Genomic DNA, 13946 nt, shown 5'->3' on the forward strand with positions numbered 1-13946 from the left:
GAGCTGCTTGGTCGTCGCAGTCCCTTGGATTCTTTCCATTTTATTGTACTGTCAACTCTTATTCGAACAATATTGTATATTCGATCTTTGAGATTCATGGCATGTATTCAGTTTGAATTCGTGACTCAGTATTACCAGTCTTGGAAAGGTGTTATAATTATTTCCACACATGTATTAAATTATATGTTTTTTTAAAAAATGGCTTGAATTATAATTGTAATTGGCTTACTGCCATCACGACACCTGTGGTGGAATTTTGGGTCGTGGCATATATATATATATAGTATCTAATACTAAAATCCAACTAGTTTTAAGATTAAGGTATAATTAATTGACAGAGTTGTTTTATATCGCCGTTGAACAACATGAGTGACTGAATTCTATAGGAGTCAAAGTACTTTGTCTATAACAAGAAAATGCAAGAGTTCTATCAAACCAACCCCAGAAACAAAAATAAAGGTCTTCACTGAAAAAAATTGCCTCACACATGGAGTTTACACAAGGCCGATGAGTACATGATACGTGTCTTTCATATACACCTTTATCGCTAACCATGGTTAATTAGTACTACTATGTACTTTCGCCTCAATCTATCAATTAACCATAGCAAAAACCAATATGATTTAGTGTAAACATCGAATATGAGTAAGTCCTTCCTTTCGCCGATCTTTCACCTCTTATATATTGTCTATGCCTTATTGCCTCATGCTATGGTCTTCTTCCCAGTGCCTGACATCTTATCAATCTCTTCAAGAGCTGCCCATAATTTTGGATCTTCATAATCTTTAATAAGAAAAGTAGGATTTGCTTCCATAAGTAATTGAGGTGGATTTCGATTTGCCAAGCCAACAACAGACATTTCAGCTGCCACCCCAGCCTTTATTCCTGAGACAGAATCCTACCCATGGAACAAACATACAATAAAAGTTTCATTAGGTTAATTTCATAGACGTCCAGAAAATTTTTAATCTATTAGATCAAAGTTATAAAACTAATTTGTATAATAGGAAAAATAATTAAACTATGTTTATATAGCAGAAAAAACAAAAAGTGCCGGAATACTAAATCAAATGCCAGAGAAAACACAAGTAAATTGGCAAATGTATACAATTGTCATGTAGGTATAGTCACGTCATCAACTCACCTTACACACTATTCATGTCACCACTTAAAAGAAAAAACTCATTTTCCGACCCTAATAACGTCCGGTGTCTCTAACCATGTGCGTGATCATTAGTTTTCTGTTTAAAAAAACTGGGTCAGAAATTGGGTGTTTTAATTTTTTTTGAGCTGCTGCATGGACAGTTGCTGAAGCGACAACCTACTTATGTTTCGGGGACGGAATATAGCATTTTTTGGCATTTTTTATTTTCCATAATATAGAGATATAATTGAGTTATTTCTACATTATATAAATTAGTTCTATGAGGTGCGACAAAGTGAAAGTTGGATGATTGTCCATGAAATTACTTTGATGAAAACTGATAAGAAAAACTGAAAGTCAAAAGAAATCATACCTCAAATACAAATGTGTGATCCTTTGATACATTCAGCACTTCAAGGGCCTTCAAATAGGGATCAGGATATGGTTTTGCATGTTTGCACTCACTTCCAAGAATCAGAGCATCAAAGAAATCAGCAAGGTCAAGTTGATTTATACACAGTTCAGCATTAGCTCTAGGTGCATTGGTAACTGCAGCTCGTTTCAAACCACGATCTTCAATCCACTTCTTCAACTTGTAGAGACCATTTAGAGGTTTCAATTGTTCTTTTGCCAATCTATAATTTCCACCCAAAATAGCTACTATAAGATTGGTGGAATGATATGGATCTATAGTTAAAGTTGCATAATACTAATTGAAACGAAATTTAAGTTACATGTCACTGAAGAGCCCATCTTCTCATATATGATCAACATTTTCTGGAGCCCTTCTTGCCCGATGATATTTCTAATGAAACTTCGCTAAGGATTTTCAAGTTACCCTATGGTTATTCAAGGATCCTTTCATGCACTATGCTAGTAAATTAATGTCAACTTTAGAAGGACCACTTATTTGATGAATAAACGGAAAATTCACCTAGTCAATTTTTGAGAATGTTTTTCTCTATTCTATCACATCGAAAGGATCAAATTTTTTACATGATCAATGTAATTTAATCTATTATAGCAGATAGTTACCAATTTAAGTAGGTTACCAATTAATATTTATCATACAATTTTACCTATAATTATCTTATAAGTGACTAAATTGTGTAAATATTTCTTACACTATCAGTGGATAACATTTAAACTCGATAGAAAAAACAAGGTAGGATAGGAAGTTAAAAACCTTCTAAACAAAGCTTCCTTGTCGTTCAAGAATTTTACACCCTGTTCATGATCATTAGGGTAAAAGACAGAGACAAGATCTTCATTGTGTTTTCCAGAAATTGTCTTGACAAACCACTCCTCATCAACTGGCACACCCCCATTGTAGCCTATCTGTAGAAATTAACCCACATCGCAAAGGGAAAAAAAAATCAAGATTTGACATTTAACATTGACACCTGGTTTTTATTGATAACTAACATTTTCCTTTTCATCTACAGGAAATAAAATGATACATAATAGTTAGTAGTACATACCTCCAAAAGCATTTCACGGAATGCAAGATAGTGAAATGGATCAGAATCGCATAAAGTTCCATCAATGTCAAATAATACTGCTTGAAGGGGAGCAAGCCTTGCGAGAGAGGAAGAACTGCTAAGATAAAATGTAGCAGCAATTAGCTATGCTCTATGTATTGGCCCCCATCACACAAGAATTTAAAAAGGGAAAAAAAGAAGAAACGGAAATTGTTACAATATTTTGATGCAGTACAAACTTTGTCTATCTGAGAATCTCGAAATATAACCGAATTTATACCCCGAGAAAGAAGGAGGATTTCAATACGTTGATGGTGAGAGTTAGAACGAAACTCATATGACTGATGTTAACTAATTCATGATTGAAGCATATATATTTGATTGACATTAAGATGCAGTACAATTAGTGTATCCTGAGTCTTTATGGAGATTAATCTAGTTAGTTGGGTTGTTCAATTTTGTGAGGAATGCTTATTTGGCTCTGGTTGGAGTTCTTAAGGGTGCATGGGCCTTATATAATGCAGGATGATAGGATTGAATTATGCTAATACATTTCTTAGTGATAGAATAAAATTCATAATTTTGAAAAAACCAATTTGAATATGCACCGCTGTTCTATTGTTTCATGAAACGCAACTTGCTTTTCCCTATTAATGCATTCAGAAATGAATTTCTGCATCGATTATGAATTGGAAAACAAGGACAACGACATGATCAACCATAAAATAAGCAACAAGAAGAAATATTTGGTTAAATACAAGTTGTCCCTTAAATATACGAAAAAAGATGAGGATATGGAATTTCACCTTTCCTTAGAGTTATCCCCAGCAGAAGTGGTCATCCTGTTATAATGGGTGTTACACAATTGTTAAGTGTTGTGTAACCTTAGATGAACCAACCTCTGCTTGGGAAACTGCCTCGAGGATCAGCTCAAACTTGAAACTGCCTCAGAAGTAAACAGACGAAAAATAATAGAATTCATAGAGATTACAGACTAATATGATAAACAACGAGGGGTAGAGAAGTTTCAAAATGATCACAATACTCCTCTGCGAGAAAATTGCAAAAAAGAAGGGAGTTTCGTCTAATTTCTAACGAACACCTTTCACAAACTATTCCTTTAGACATTTTTTTTCCATTCTTTTTTTCTGTTTTTTTTAAAAATTTAGATCCTCGAATTGCTGGTTAATCTGAATCGCACAGTAATTTAAACCAAATGAAGCATTTTTCGCTCTTTTTTTTTAAAACAGAATTAAGAGTGGAATTTAAAATATCTCACTAAGCAACAATTGTTTGAGGAGCATAACATTTTTCTTTTCTTTTTTCAGTTTTTTTTTTAAACTTGAAACGCCATAACACAAAGCAAACTACACAAATTAATAGAAAAGATTAACTTTTAAAATTTATGATCTAAAATAAACCATAAACATTTTTCTGACTATAAATTGTCTCATTAATATAAACTAGAAAGTTTAATATTAAATTATTTCTAATAAATATGACACATAAAATGGTACAAATGAAATGCTACTTTATTCATTTTTTTTAACAGAATTCAAAGGAGAACAAAAGGATACCCAAAAATTGACTAGAAACCCAATTTGTCAGCTCCAATCACAGCAATACCCTTGCCCTTAACGGACTCAAAAAGCGGCGCCACCATTTTCCTATAATGAACTGGCCGATTAATCTCCTCTTCAACGTCAATTTCCACGTTATAGAGTTTAACTTCCTTAAGTCGATCCCCAAGCTTCTCTCCGACTCTAGAAGCTATTTTCGCGTCCCACAAATTGCGACACCTAGGCACTCGGTTGAGCTTGGCTTTACACTGCGCCGCAAACTCTTGCTCGGATGATGAAGACATTGCTATGATGGTGTCGGTGCTGGTGGTTGTCACTTGTGCCGTGATTTTCCGGCAGGAGAGGAGTAAGCGGAGGAGGTGGCGGCTTCCGGCGGTGGTCATTTTACGGTGTCGTATGGGTTTTTATATGGGGTCGGGTTGAGTCCTAAGAAAAAGTGGGGGCTTTGGTGTTCCCCTAGCGTGCACAATTTATTTGAGCGAAATGTATAAATATATTTAAAATATAGTCGAAATTTGTAATATTTAATATTTAACCATCTCGAAATCAGAACTCCAAATCTCAGAAATTTTAGATCAAACTTTCAAACTTGAGATCTTCGGGAGTCTGAACTACCAAAATAAAACTTCAGCCCGAAATTTGGGACCCGTTTGGCCATAGATTTTGCTAAAATAAATTTGGATTTTATTTGACAAACATATATTTGGCCATAGATTTTACCTATATTTTGACAAAATCCCAAATTCCAAAACCAGCTCAATTGCTGGTTTTGGGCGCCAAAATATCACTATTACATTTTTTAAAAATTACCCCATACTTTTGTATTTTATAAAAGAACCTACCATTTATTATTTTGTAACAATGTTACTTCGTCTTCTCGGTCACCTGATAGTATATCATGTAATTCATTATAAAAATGATAATTTTGTATCAAATTTATTTATGTTCAGGATTATGGTTTGTGATAATATAATAAATGTTATTATAATGGTATTGTTGGGTATTTGTGATAGTTTTTAGAATTTGTGGGTATAAGTCATATTTCATGTTTTTTCAAAATAAATTTTGGAAATATGTTTTGAAAACTAATGTCCAAACACATTTTCATCTTCAAACCAAACTTCACCCAAATCAGATTTTTCAGAACAAATTTGAGAATCTATGGCCAAACGCTAGCTTGAAGTTAGGTTTTGACAGTTCAAAACTTCAGACTCGTAATTTTGAAATTTAATTTTGGCTGTTCAAATTTTAGACTTTCAAAATTAATCAGTGACTATAGTTCAAACTTCGGATTCGAAGGTCTGAAGTTTGATTTTGGGCGTTCAAACTTCAGATCATCAAAATTAGTCTCTCACAGTTCAAATTTTCATACCGTAAAACTTGAATGAAAAAAGGGGAAGGAGGAGGAGGAGGAAAATGAGCATTCTGAAGCTTGTCTAATCTGGTCAAACTATAAATAGTGTACTTAAAATCGGCTACCTAATGCCATTTCTACAATTTGTTTGTGATTGCTTGGTAGAAAATCAAAATACAGGTTATCAGTATATGAAAAAGGAAAAAGGTCTAAAATTCTCCTTATATTATTTGAAATTGCTCAATTTTGACATATGTTACATTTTTGGTATATTCACACTTTTGATGCTAGTAAATTGTCTCATATTTTTCCTTGTCATTAACAAAGTTCCAAGGTGAAATAAGTGGATTTCAGGTGACCAAACTTTTCGCTAAGGCCAACTTTCGTCCATGCTCAACCGGTGGATTTTTTAGTCAACTCATCTTCTGCCAAAAAAGTTTAATTTTACTCATCAACTTTTTGATTGTAGTCTAAATTTATTTTCAGGTAGGAGTTTGTCAAAATCAAGAGCAAAAATAAGAATTTTTTCACGGCTAGTAATATTGGACCAAAAGTCCTTTTTTTTGTTTGAAACTAGAATACTAATACTAGTACTACGCTAAGAACCAATCATATTACATGTCATAGAGATGTCACTTAGGACATTTTGGTTACCAAATTCAGCCAACTTAGTGCATATATTATCCGAAATAAACATAACAAAATGTGTTCCACCTTTGTCTACTAGGAACTGATTTTCAATAAAATATGGTGGGACTGCAAAATTTCTCACTTGATTTAGTGTGGATTGCTTGGAAGCTTCTTTTGCATACTTGATTTGCTTGCCTCGAGATGTTTGTCCACCACATGCTCCATTTAGTGGATTAACCCCCTGCATTCACAAATAATGGGATTGTATGTAGGATATCCATGTTCAAGGTGAACCGCGCTCAAACCTCAAAGCAAGGTATGAAACGATCGATTGCAATTATAGTAACCCAACGAAGAGTCGGGATCGAATTCACATGGAGCTAGATGGAAGTTAGGAGTATATATTATAATGCATAAAATTGAATTATCTTAATTTGCGCTTCCACAAGAAAGGGTTTTGTTTCTATTTCTATTTTAAAACTAAAGATTGCAAAATAGAGAAATAAGACTAATATAATTGTTTTTGATGTTTTTCAAATAGGTAAAGGCCTAGGGATGTAACCATTACCTAGGTGTTTGTCTGATGGGATAAAATTTTTAATGCTTGTTTTGTTGATCGGGGTGTATTATAGCTATCAACTCTCAATTTTTCACGCAATACCTCTCGGTCAGAGAATGGTTTTGCCCAATTTAGCTTTCTCAAAACCAAATGGGTATCACACAATACAAAAAGCTCAAGTCGGGTTATTACTATCTCTAGGCTGAACCCTTTAACTGGGTTAATCAATATATCAATTAACCCAATTCCTTGTTAGCCAAGTTTTCCTAGACTAAGTCTCTATTTCTCAAGTAGAAACTAAGTCAAATAAGCATGAACTAATGTTTACAACCATTAATTTCACAAATTAAAGCATGAGCTAGGCTAAATAATAACTACCCAATCATAAACAAGCACTAATTTAATTACCCATAAGGTGAACACATTAGGGTTGGGTCACAACCCTAGTAAAAATCTAGCTACTCATACTTAAAATTGAAGAAAGAGAAAAAAAAATACTAATTAAACTCATAATGTAAAGTTAAAATGATAAATCTATAGTAAAATATACCAAAATATAAAAAACTTCTAAAAGAGGCAAAGAAAAACGGCTACAGGATTCGCTGATGTCAAAACTTGACCTAATTTTGTGAAACTCGTCTATTTATATAAAGTTGGAAATTTCGGACAAAAATACCCCTCGGGAGGTTCTGCGGCCGCACAATTCCATTTGCGGTTCGTAGAATTCTTCATCTTGCAGGAGATGAGTTTATGCGGCCGCACAATTCTGAACTGCGGCTGCGAGACAACATTTATGCAGTCTGCAGATTTAGCATTGCGGCCGCAACCTAGTCTTCTGCGGTCCGCACTTTTATGTCTGCGGCCGCAAGGCACTTCTTCTGCGGCCGCACAATTCTGTGCGGTCTGCAATTTTAAGGGACTCGGAACTTGAAAATTTTGTACACCCTCTGAAGTTGGTCTCAAGCTCTTCTTTTACGGCCGCACAATTCATGTGTGGTCCGCAATTTGCTAGAAAGTCTGATGAGTTTTCCTTCGTTGTTTGCGGCCGCAGATGGAATTCCACAGGCCGCAATTTCTTTTGCGGCCGCAGAATTCCTTCTGCGAACCGCAATTTGTATGCTTTTCTACCCTTTTGTTGCATTAAGCTCAGACTACTCCTTTTTGAGTCGGATTTCATCTCGGTAGTTCAACTTCCAATATTCCTGTAATTTTACACATTTCATTAGTTTCGGAAACACAATTCAATGCTTTTAGACTAAAATAAAAGCAAAAATGCGCTAATAAGTAGTCAAAATCTCCACTTATCAACCCCCCAAACTTATTTGCTTGTCCTCAAGCAAACAAAATAGTTCCTTCCTCCACAAGTTAAGGTGGTCATTTCAGCCAGTCAAAGGTGAGCCATTCACACATCAGTTGGGACTAACAATTACCCATACTACTTATGTATTATCAACAAGGCAACATGTTAAACATTTATACACATATAGTTCTAGTATGACACTTGAGCATCAAGAATTGACTTTACACATCAAGAAAGCTTGCTCTCTCATGTAGGTCGTTGTGGATCCCAAACTCCCCCTCATCAACTCTTCGTATGCCTAGCTCACTTAATTTTAACACTCAGTCTAAAGGTTTATGAAAGATTCACTTATCTCTCTCAAGAGAATATCGCAAGTACGGCTTCAAGTACCATAGGCTTGCCCCTTATGTCGATCGCCACTAATATAAGCTTACTCGGCTTGAAATCAGGTAGGACTTTTTTTGGGATGTAATGAAGGCTTCTGGGTTAGGGTTGGATACAATATGGTTGAATGGTTATACCTTTCCTTAAGCACTCCATATTTTTATTCTCGGCTCACACCTTGCCAGTTCTTTTAGGCATTTTCTTTTCCTTGGGGGACTACAGAGACTTAACATCACTCTTTTTTTTATCATTACACTCATATTTCTCCATGTTTGGGCTCATTGACTTTCTTTGTATCCCTTCAACTCTACTACTTATTCATTTTTTATGCAATTTTCTTTTTAGTTTTTTTTTCTTTGCCTTTTCTTCTCATCACTTCTTTTTCTCTTTTTGCGCCTTGATATCTTTTTTCAATTTCCTCGTCTCTCCCCCAAACTTACATTTTTAGCCATTTGTTTCATATGAGTGTTAAGAAAAGCTCGGGTGCCAAGAGATGCTCATAATAGAATGGGTAAAGACTTGTAACATGGTTTTTAAATGAGAAAGGCTAAAGGCTCGAAGAGGTTGACTAAGGATGACATCATTGGTAGGCAATAGAGAACTCAAACGGGTCAAGGAAAGCCTATAATCACTTCTCAAGCCAAGCAAAACTTAGAATTTTACCTTGAAACACATTCGGGGCAAGTTCTAGACCTTTCACATGTGTACTTGGACTAACAACAAAACATCTCACCCCTCACGCAACTGGATTGTTAAAGAGGAAAGAGTCGAGGGCCCATAACGACCACATTCAAGATTGAAAATCACTATAGTTCGATTAAAACACTCGATGGTTGCCTAAGTCAACACAAGAGTCACAAAGTCACTAACTAGAGTTATTTCTTTCGAAAATCTTATTTCTAACCATAAGCACGTAGTTAAGTGTGTTGGTACCAAGTGAATCATGTTTGAGTCTTCGAGCATGACTTAATTAGGTTTTTTTTAATTTTTTTTAATTCATTACTACTGCTATCATTACCTAAACACTAAAAACTCACTCAGTCCCTTAAGAAGGTTATCACGCCATCCATCTTTGGGAAGAGTCACCCGGTTCACACGAAAACTACCTTTGAAAAGAACCGTGACATTAAGAAAATTAAAGGCTTATTGCCTACAAAAACATTTCAAAAAACTACTAATTCAAAAAGAAGCTACTAATTCAAAAAGAAGCTAAAAACTACTCACTTAAACACTAACTAATAAGAAAACAAACATAAAGAAGCTATAAAGCAAAAACTATCGAAAGCATAACGAATATACATAATAATGGAGAATGAGAAGATATATACACAATGAGAGAAGAAGAGAGAATATATACTATTGTCAAATTATTAAAAACCAATTGTCTCAGAATCATCAAATTAATCAAATAAACTCTACCCCCCGAATAAAAATAAACATTGTCCCTAATGCTTAACAAAATAAGAGTAAAGGAAGGGTAAGCGTGAAGAAAGCTCCCTATGGCTCCTTGGCCATCTCTGTGTCCACAGCAACGTCACTGACCTCAGTCTCATCTAGCTGGATTGCATCATCCTCAACTCTAGGAGTGACTGGGTTGGTGAACATCTGACGCACTGCCTCGGCAGTGTCAGCAGCAAGGTCTGGCTCCTCAGACTGGCCAGCTGGTGTTGTAGGTGCTGTAGGATCTGGTCCTGGATGGTGTGGGTCAATCAATATATCAAATGGAATATCTCCAGCTTCAGCAAGCTTGGTAACCTGTCTCTGGAGCTTGTCCACTGACTTCTTGGAGGCCTGGGACTTTCTCATTTTCTTAACTTCTTTTCCCAGCTCTTTGATCACTAACGCATGTTGTACCAATTTAGCCATGATAGTGTTCTGGTTTTCCAGGAGCTTCTTCAGAGTGTCTTGCACTGATGGGGGCATCTGAGGTGCCGACATAGAGGACTGTGCTGCAACAGTACCAGATAAGTCAGACAGCTTTGCAGTGGCTGTTTGCATTCAAATATTGAGGCTCGCCAATGTCTGAGAGACTCACAGCGTAGAGAGTGGAGCAGTAGGCATGTGCACCGGCTTCAAAGCCGAGGTGGAACGCGTGACATGGACTGTTGTAGGAACTGAGTATGGTGGTGGAGGCATAACTGTGACACTCAATGAAGGCTCTGCCGAAGTGGATGGAATATCAACTGCCTCTGCAACTACCACTGATGGCTCATCAGACTGGCCTGTGGTGGTAGATGGCTGACCCTTTCTCTTAGGGCTGTGTGCATCCATCAATGAGTACCATGAGAACGGCTTCTTCACCCGCACCTTTGTATCAAAGTCCCTCGGCTCTACCCTCACATCCGTGAGATACTCTGTAATGGTGTTGGGATACGGGTAGGATGTGTCAGCTTGCCGAGCGACCACAAAGATATTAGCCGATATCACGGCTCCCACATTGATGGGGCACCTGGCCATGATGGAAGCCACTAGAATTGCCCGCGGGATAAGAAGATATGTCTCATTCTAGCATGGGTCTAGTCGGCTACATACAAAGGTCTGCCACTCCTTTGCCTCAAAGCTCAGCATACTCCTATGAATAGAAACCCCTATTGTGATCCATGGTGGTGGTGGTGGCCTAGGAGATGCTAAAATCTTAGCTAGCCAAGGCCGAGTTGCATCCCCAAATGCACATTTCTCTAAGTACTCTGTGGGTTTGACATCATCAAAACCCAAGTAAGTGTTCAATGTGTGCTGATCAAATCGCACCTTGAGGTTCCTCACTTTAGTTACCTTTGTCCCTTTCTTGATATGCGCCGCATTGGCGTAGAATTCTCGGACAAGGTATTCCTTTGCATCCACTACGCTCTGGGTAAACCATATCCACCCTTTGTGTTCTCGAAACTGTCTCAATACTGCAGGGTTATACCTCTCAAGTTCTTTCAACTGAAACTGCCGCTCAATAGTGAGTGACCTCACTGGCCACTATTCAAGATAACGGGTGAAAGCAGCCAAGCTGACAAACCGGTCCTCCCACACCTATTTCTTCTTCGACCTCTTGAGGCCGGTAATTGTAGCATCTCCCCCTCTACTATCATCGGGGATGTCCTGCACTAATGTCTCTGGTGCCTCAAGGGTAGGTGTAGTAGATGACTCAGAAGCCTGACTAGCACTTTCCAAGCCCTCGGAAGTGCTATGAGATGTGGACGACTCGTCTCTGAGCCGATACCTCTCTAGCGGCCTTGACTGGACAGCCGACTGCTCATGTACAGAGGTTGAGTTGCCCTCTGATGCTTCCCTAGATGGGGCATAATAACTGGTATCGGAAAGGTCTGCACCTCTCCCTCTGCCGGCTGCTGTTTTCTTTCTGATTTCAAGCTGTTGGGCACTAGTTAAGGGTCTCTTCCCTCGCCTTCGAGAAGGGTCACCCTTTCCTTTTAAAGTGTTGCCTCTGCCTCTAGATCAAACCATTTTCTGTACCAAGCAAAGGCGATTGTTAGATGCAATTCAAGTTCAGACATACAATGAATGTATGGACACACCAAAAGATACAGTGAGGAACACAGTTGAAACATGTGTGTAGTGTGGGGACTTGCGGTCCACAGATTTTTCATTGCAGCCGTAGAATGGGACTTTGCAGATCGCACAATTCTCAATTGCGGCCGTAGAATTGGATTGCGGTCCGCATATTCCTCATTGCGAACGCAATTCATATACCACCAATATGCCAACTCTCTGATGATAGAGAATTAGCTCTTTTGCGGCCACAAACAATTTTCTGCGGTCCGCACAAATTGTCTTGCGGCCGTACATGAGAGTCACCAATTTAAAAACTCTATGATCACAAGAAATAGGGTGTTCTCGCAATGGGATTTCTGCGGTCCACACATTTTTCATTGCGGCCGCAGAACCATGCCTTATAAAAGTATCCTAGACTTAGCTTCTGCGGACCGTAGATTTGATCCAATTACGCATAGACAGTCATTTTTACCTAGGGCTTGCAATTTTTGCACAATTTTGACATTAAAATAACATCTAAGCATGTAAATCTATTTACCCATTCCCCCTTGAGCATTTTCCAGTCTACCTACTACAGATTTACCCCACATGGTTGTTCAAATGGATTCAATAGTCAAATGATCTAAATTTCTACTTAAAATCTAAAATTTAAAAGAAATTAACAAGATTATGACGCATACCAGATATGAGTGAGTGCAAAAGATGAGTGATCAATAGATGCTGGGCATGCAGGCAGATAATTTAAGATGAAATTTCAAATTTTTGTGCAAGCCGTGAGCTCAGAGAGGGAAAAGGGGAACAATAGCCCTAAGCCCTCTATTTATACTTGTCGGTTTTATTCAAGGGAAGGGGGAGTGAGTGCGGCCGTAAAATTCCTATTGCGGACCGCACTCTGTTACTTGGGGCCCAGTTTCCCTCTTGTTTTGCGGTCCGCAGAATTTGGTGTGCGGTATTTTGTTGCGGACCGAACAATTTGTATTGCGGCCGCATATTGACCATTTTTCTGACGAACCAACTTCAGAGAGTTGTCACTTTCCACCTTCAATTTGTGCGGTCCGTAATGTAATTGTGTGGCCGCAGAGCACCTTTTTCTGCAACAACCATAATAGTGCGGTCCGCACAATACAATTGCGGTCCACAATTCTTTTCACAGTTAATCAAATTTCTGGGCACAATTCATGTAAAGCACACTCATCCCTGCAACACACTTCAAATCTAGTTAGCACAAAAATAACACCTAACTACAAAAGAAGAAAAGAAAAGAAAAAGAAACATGGGTTGCCTCCCAAGAAACGCCTGATTTAACATCGCGACACGACACAAATTACCATTATTTGAAATGAATCACTGCCACAACGTGGCCATCACCAACTTTTCCCAAATAGTACTTCACCCAATGACCATTGACTTAGAATACCTCATTGTTTTTATTCTTCAAGTCTAATACACCAAAAAGTGTCACACCCACAATTTTAAAGGGACCACTCCATTTAGACTTTAGCTTTCCGGAAAACATCCTCAACAGTGAGTTGAACAATAATACAAGATCACCCACCTTGAACTCTTTGTTCCAACTGTATTTTTCATGAAGATATTTCATCTTTTCTTTGTACAAGGACGAACTTGTATAAGCATGGTACCAGAACTTATCCAATTCATTCAAATGTGAAACCCTCAAGTTAGCGGCTACATCCCAATCAAGATTCAACTTCTTTAGAGTCCACATGGCTTTGTGCTCAAGTTCCACTTGAAGATGACAAGCTTTGCTAAACACCAACCGGTATGGAGACATTCCGATAGGAGTTTTGAAAGCAGTCCGATAAGCCCACTGTGCATCATCAAGCTTCTTGGATCAATCCGCCCGGTTAGCATTCACTGTTTTGGACAAGATACTCTTTATCTCCCGGTTGGAGACTTCCACTTGACCGCTAGCTTGTGGATGATAGGGAGTCGTAACTTTATGAGTAACACCATATTTGCCAAGTAAAGTGTCAAAAGTCTTGTTGCAAAAAAGCG

At 37.7% G+C, this 13946-nt stretch overlaps 2 protein-coding genes across 5 annotated transcripts; both read right to left on the reverse strand.

Moving 5' to 3' along the window:
• Positions 1-444: 444 nt before the first annotated feature.
• On the reverse strand, positions 445-3599 carry LOC104099842 (haloacid dehalogenase-like hydrolase domain-containing protein Sgpp). 2 transcript variants are annotated; one of them, XM_018772005.3, is made up of 5 exons: positions 3432-3599; positions 2626-2743; positions 2331-2482; positions 1518-1779; positions 445-898 (listed from the first exon to the last, which is right to left on the reverse strand). In XM_018772005.3, the coding sequence occupies exons 1-5, from the start codon at positions 3464-3466 to the stop codon at positions 704-706; spliced, it is 762 nt and encodes a 253-aa protein (XP_018627521.1). In that variant the 5' UTR covers positions 3467-3599; the 3' UTR covers positions 445-703. The 2 variants fall into 2 exon arrangements, with proteins under 2 accessions (XP_018627521.1, XP_009605262.1); XM_009606967.4 differs by having other exon boundaries at positions 2626-2740; positions 3432-3598.
• LOC104099841 (uncharacterized) lies at positions 2623-4685 on the reverse strand. Of its 3 annotated transcripts, none has more exons than XM_033657026.2 (2): positions 4203-4685; positions 2623-2743 (listed from the first exon to the last, which is right to left on the reverse strand). In XM_033657026.2, the coding sequence occupies exon 1, from the start codon at positions 4586-4588 to the stop codon at positions 4214-4216; it is 375 nt and encodes a 124-aa protein (XP_033512917.1). In that variant the 5' UTR covers positions 4589-4685; the 3' UTR covers positions 2623-2743; positions 4203-4213. The 3 variants fall into 3 exon arrangements, with proteins under 3 accessions (XP_033512917.1, XP_070047834.1, XP_009605260.1); XM_070191733.1 differs by having other exon boundaries at positions 4193-4685; XM_009606965.3 differs by having other exon boundaries at positions 2626-2740; positions 4203-4683.
• Between the last annotated feature and the right edge of the window lie 9261 nt (positions 4686-13946).

This window comes from Nicotiana tomentosiformis, chromosome 12 (genome assembly GCF_000390325.3).
Source record: "Nicotiana tomentosiformis chromosome 12, ASM39032v3, whole genome shotgun sequence".
NCBI lineage: Eukaryota > Viridiplantae > Streptophyta > Magnoliopsida > Solanales > Solanaceae > Nicotiana > Nicotiana tomentosiformis.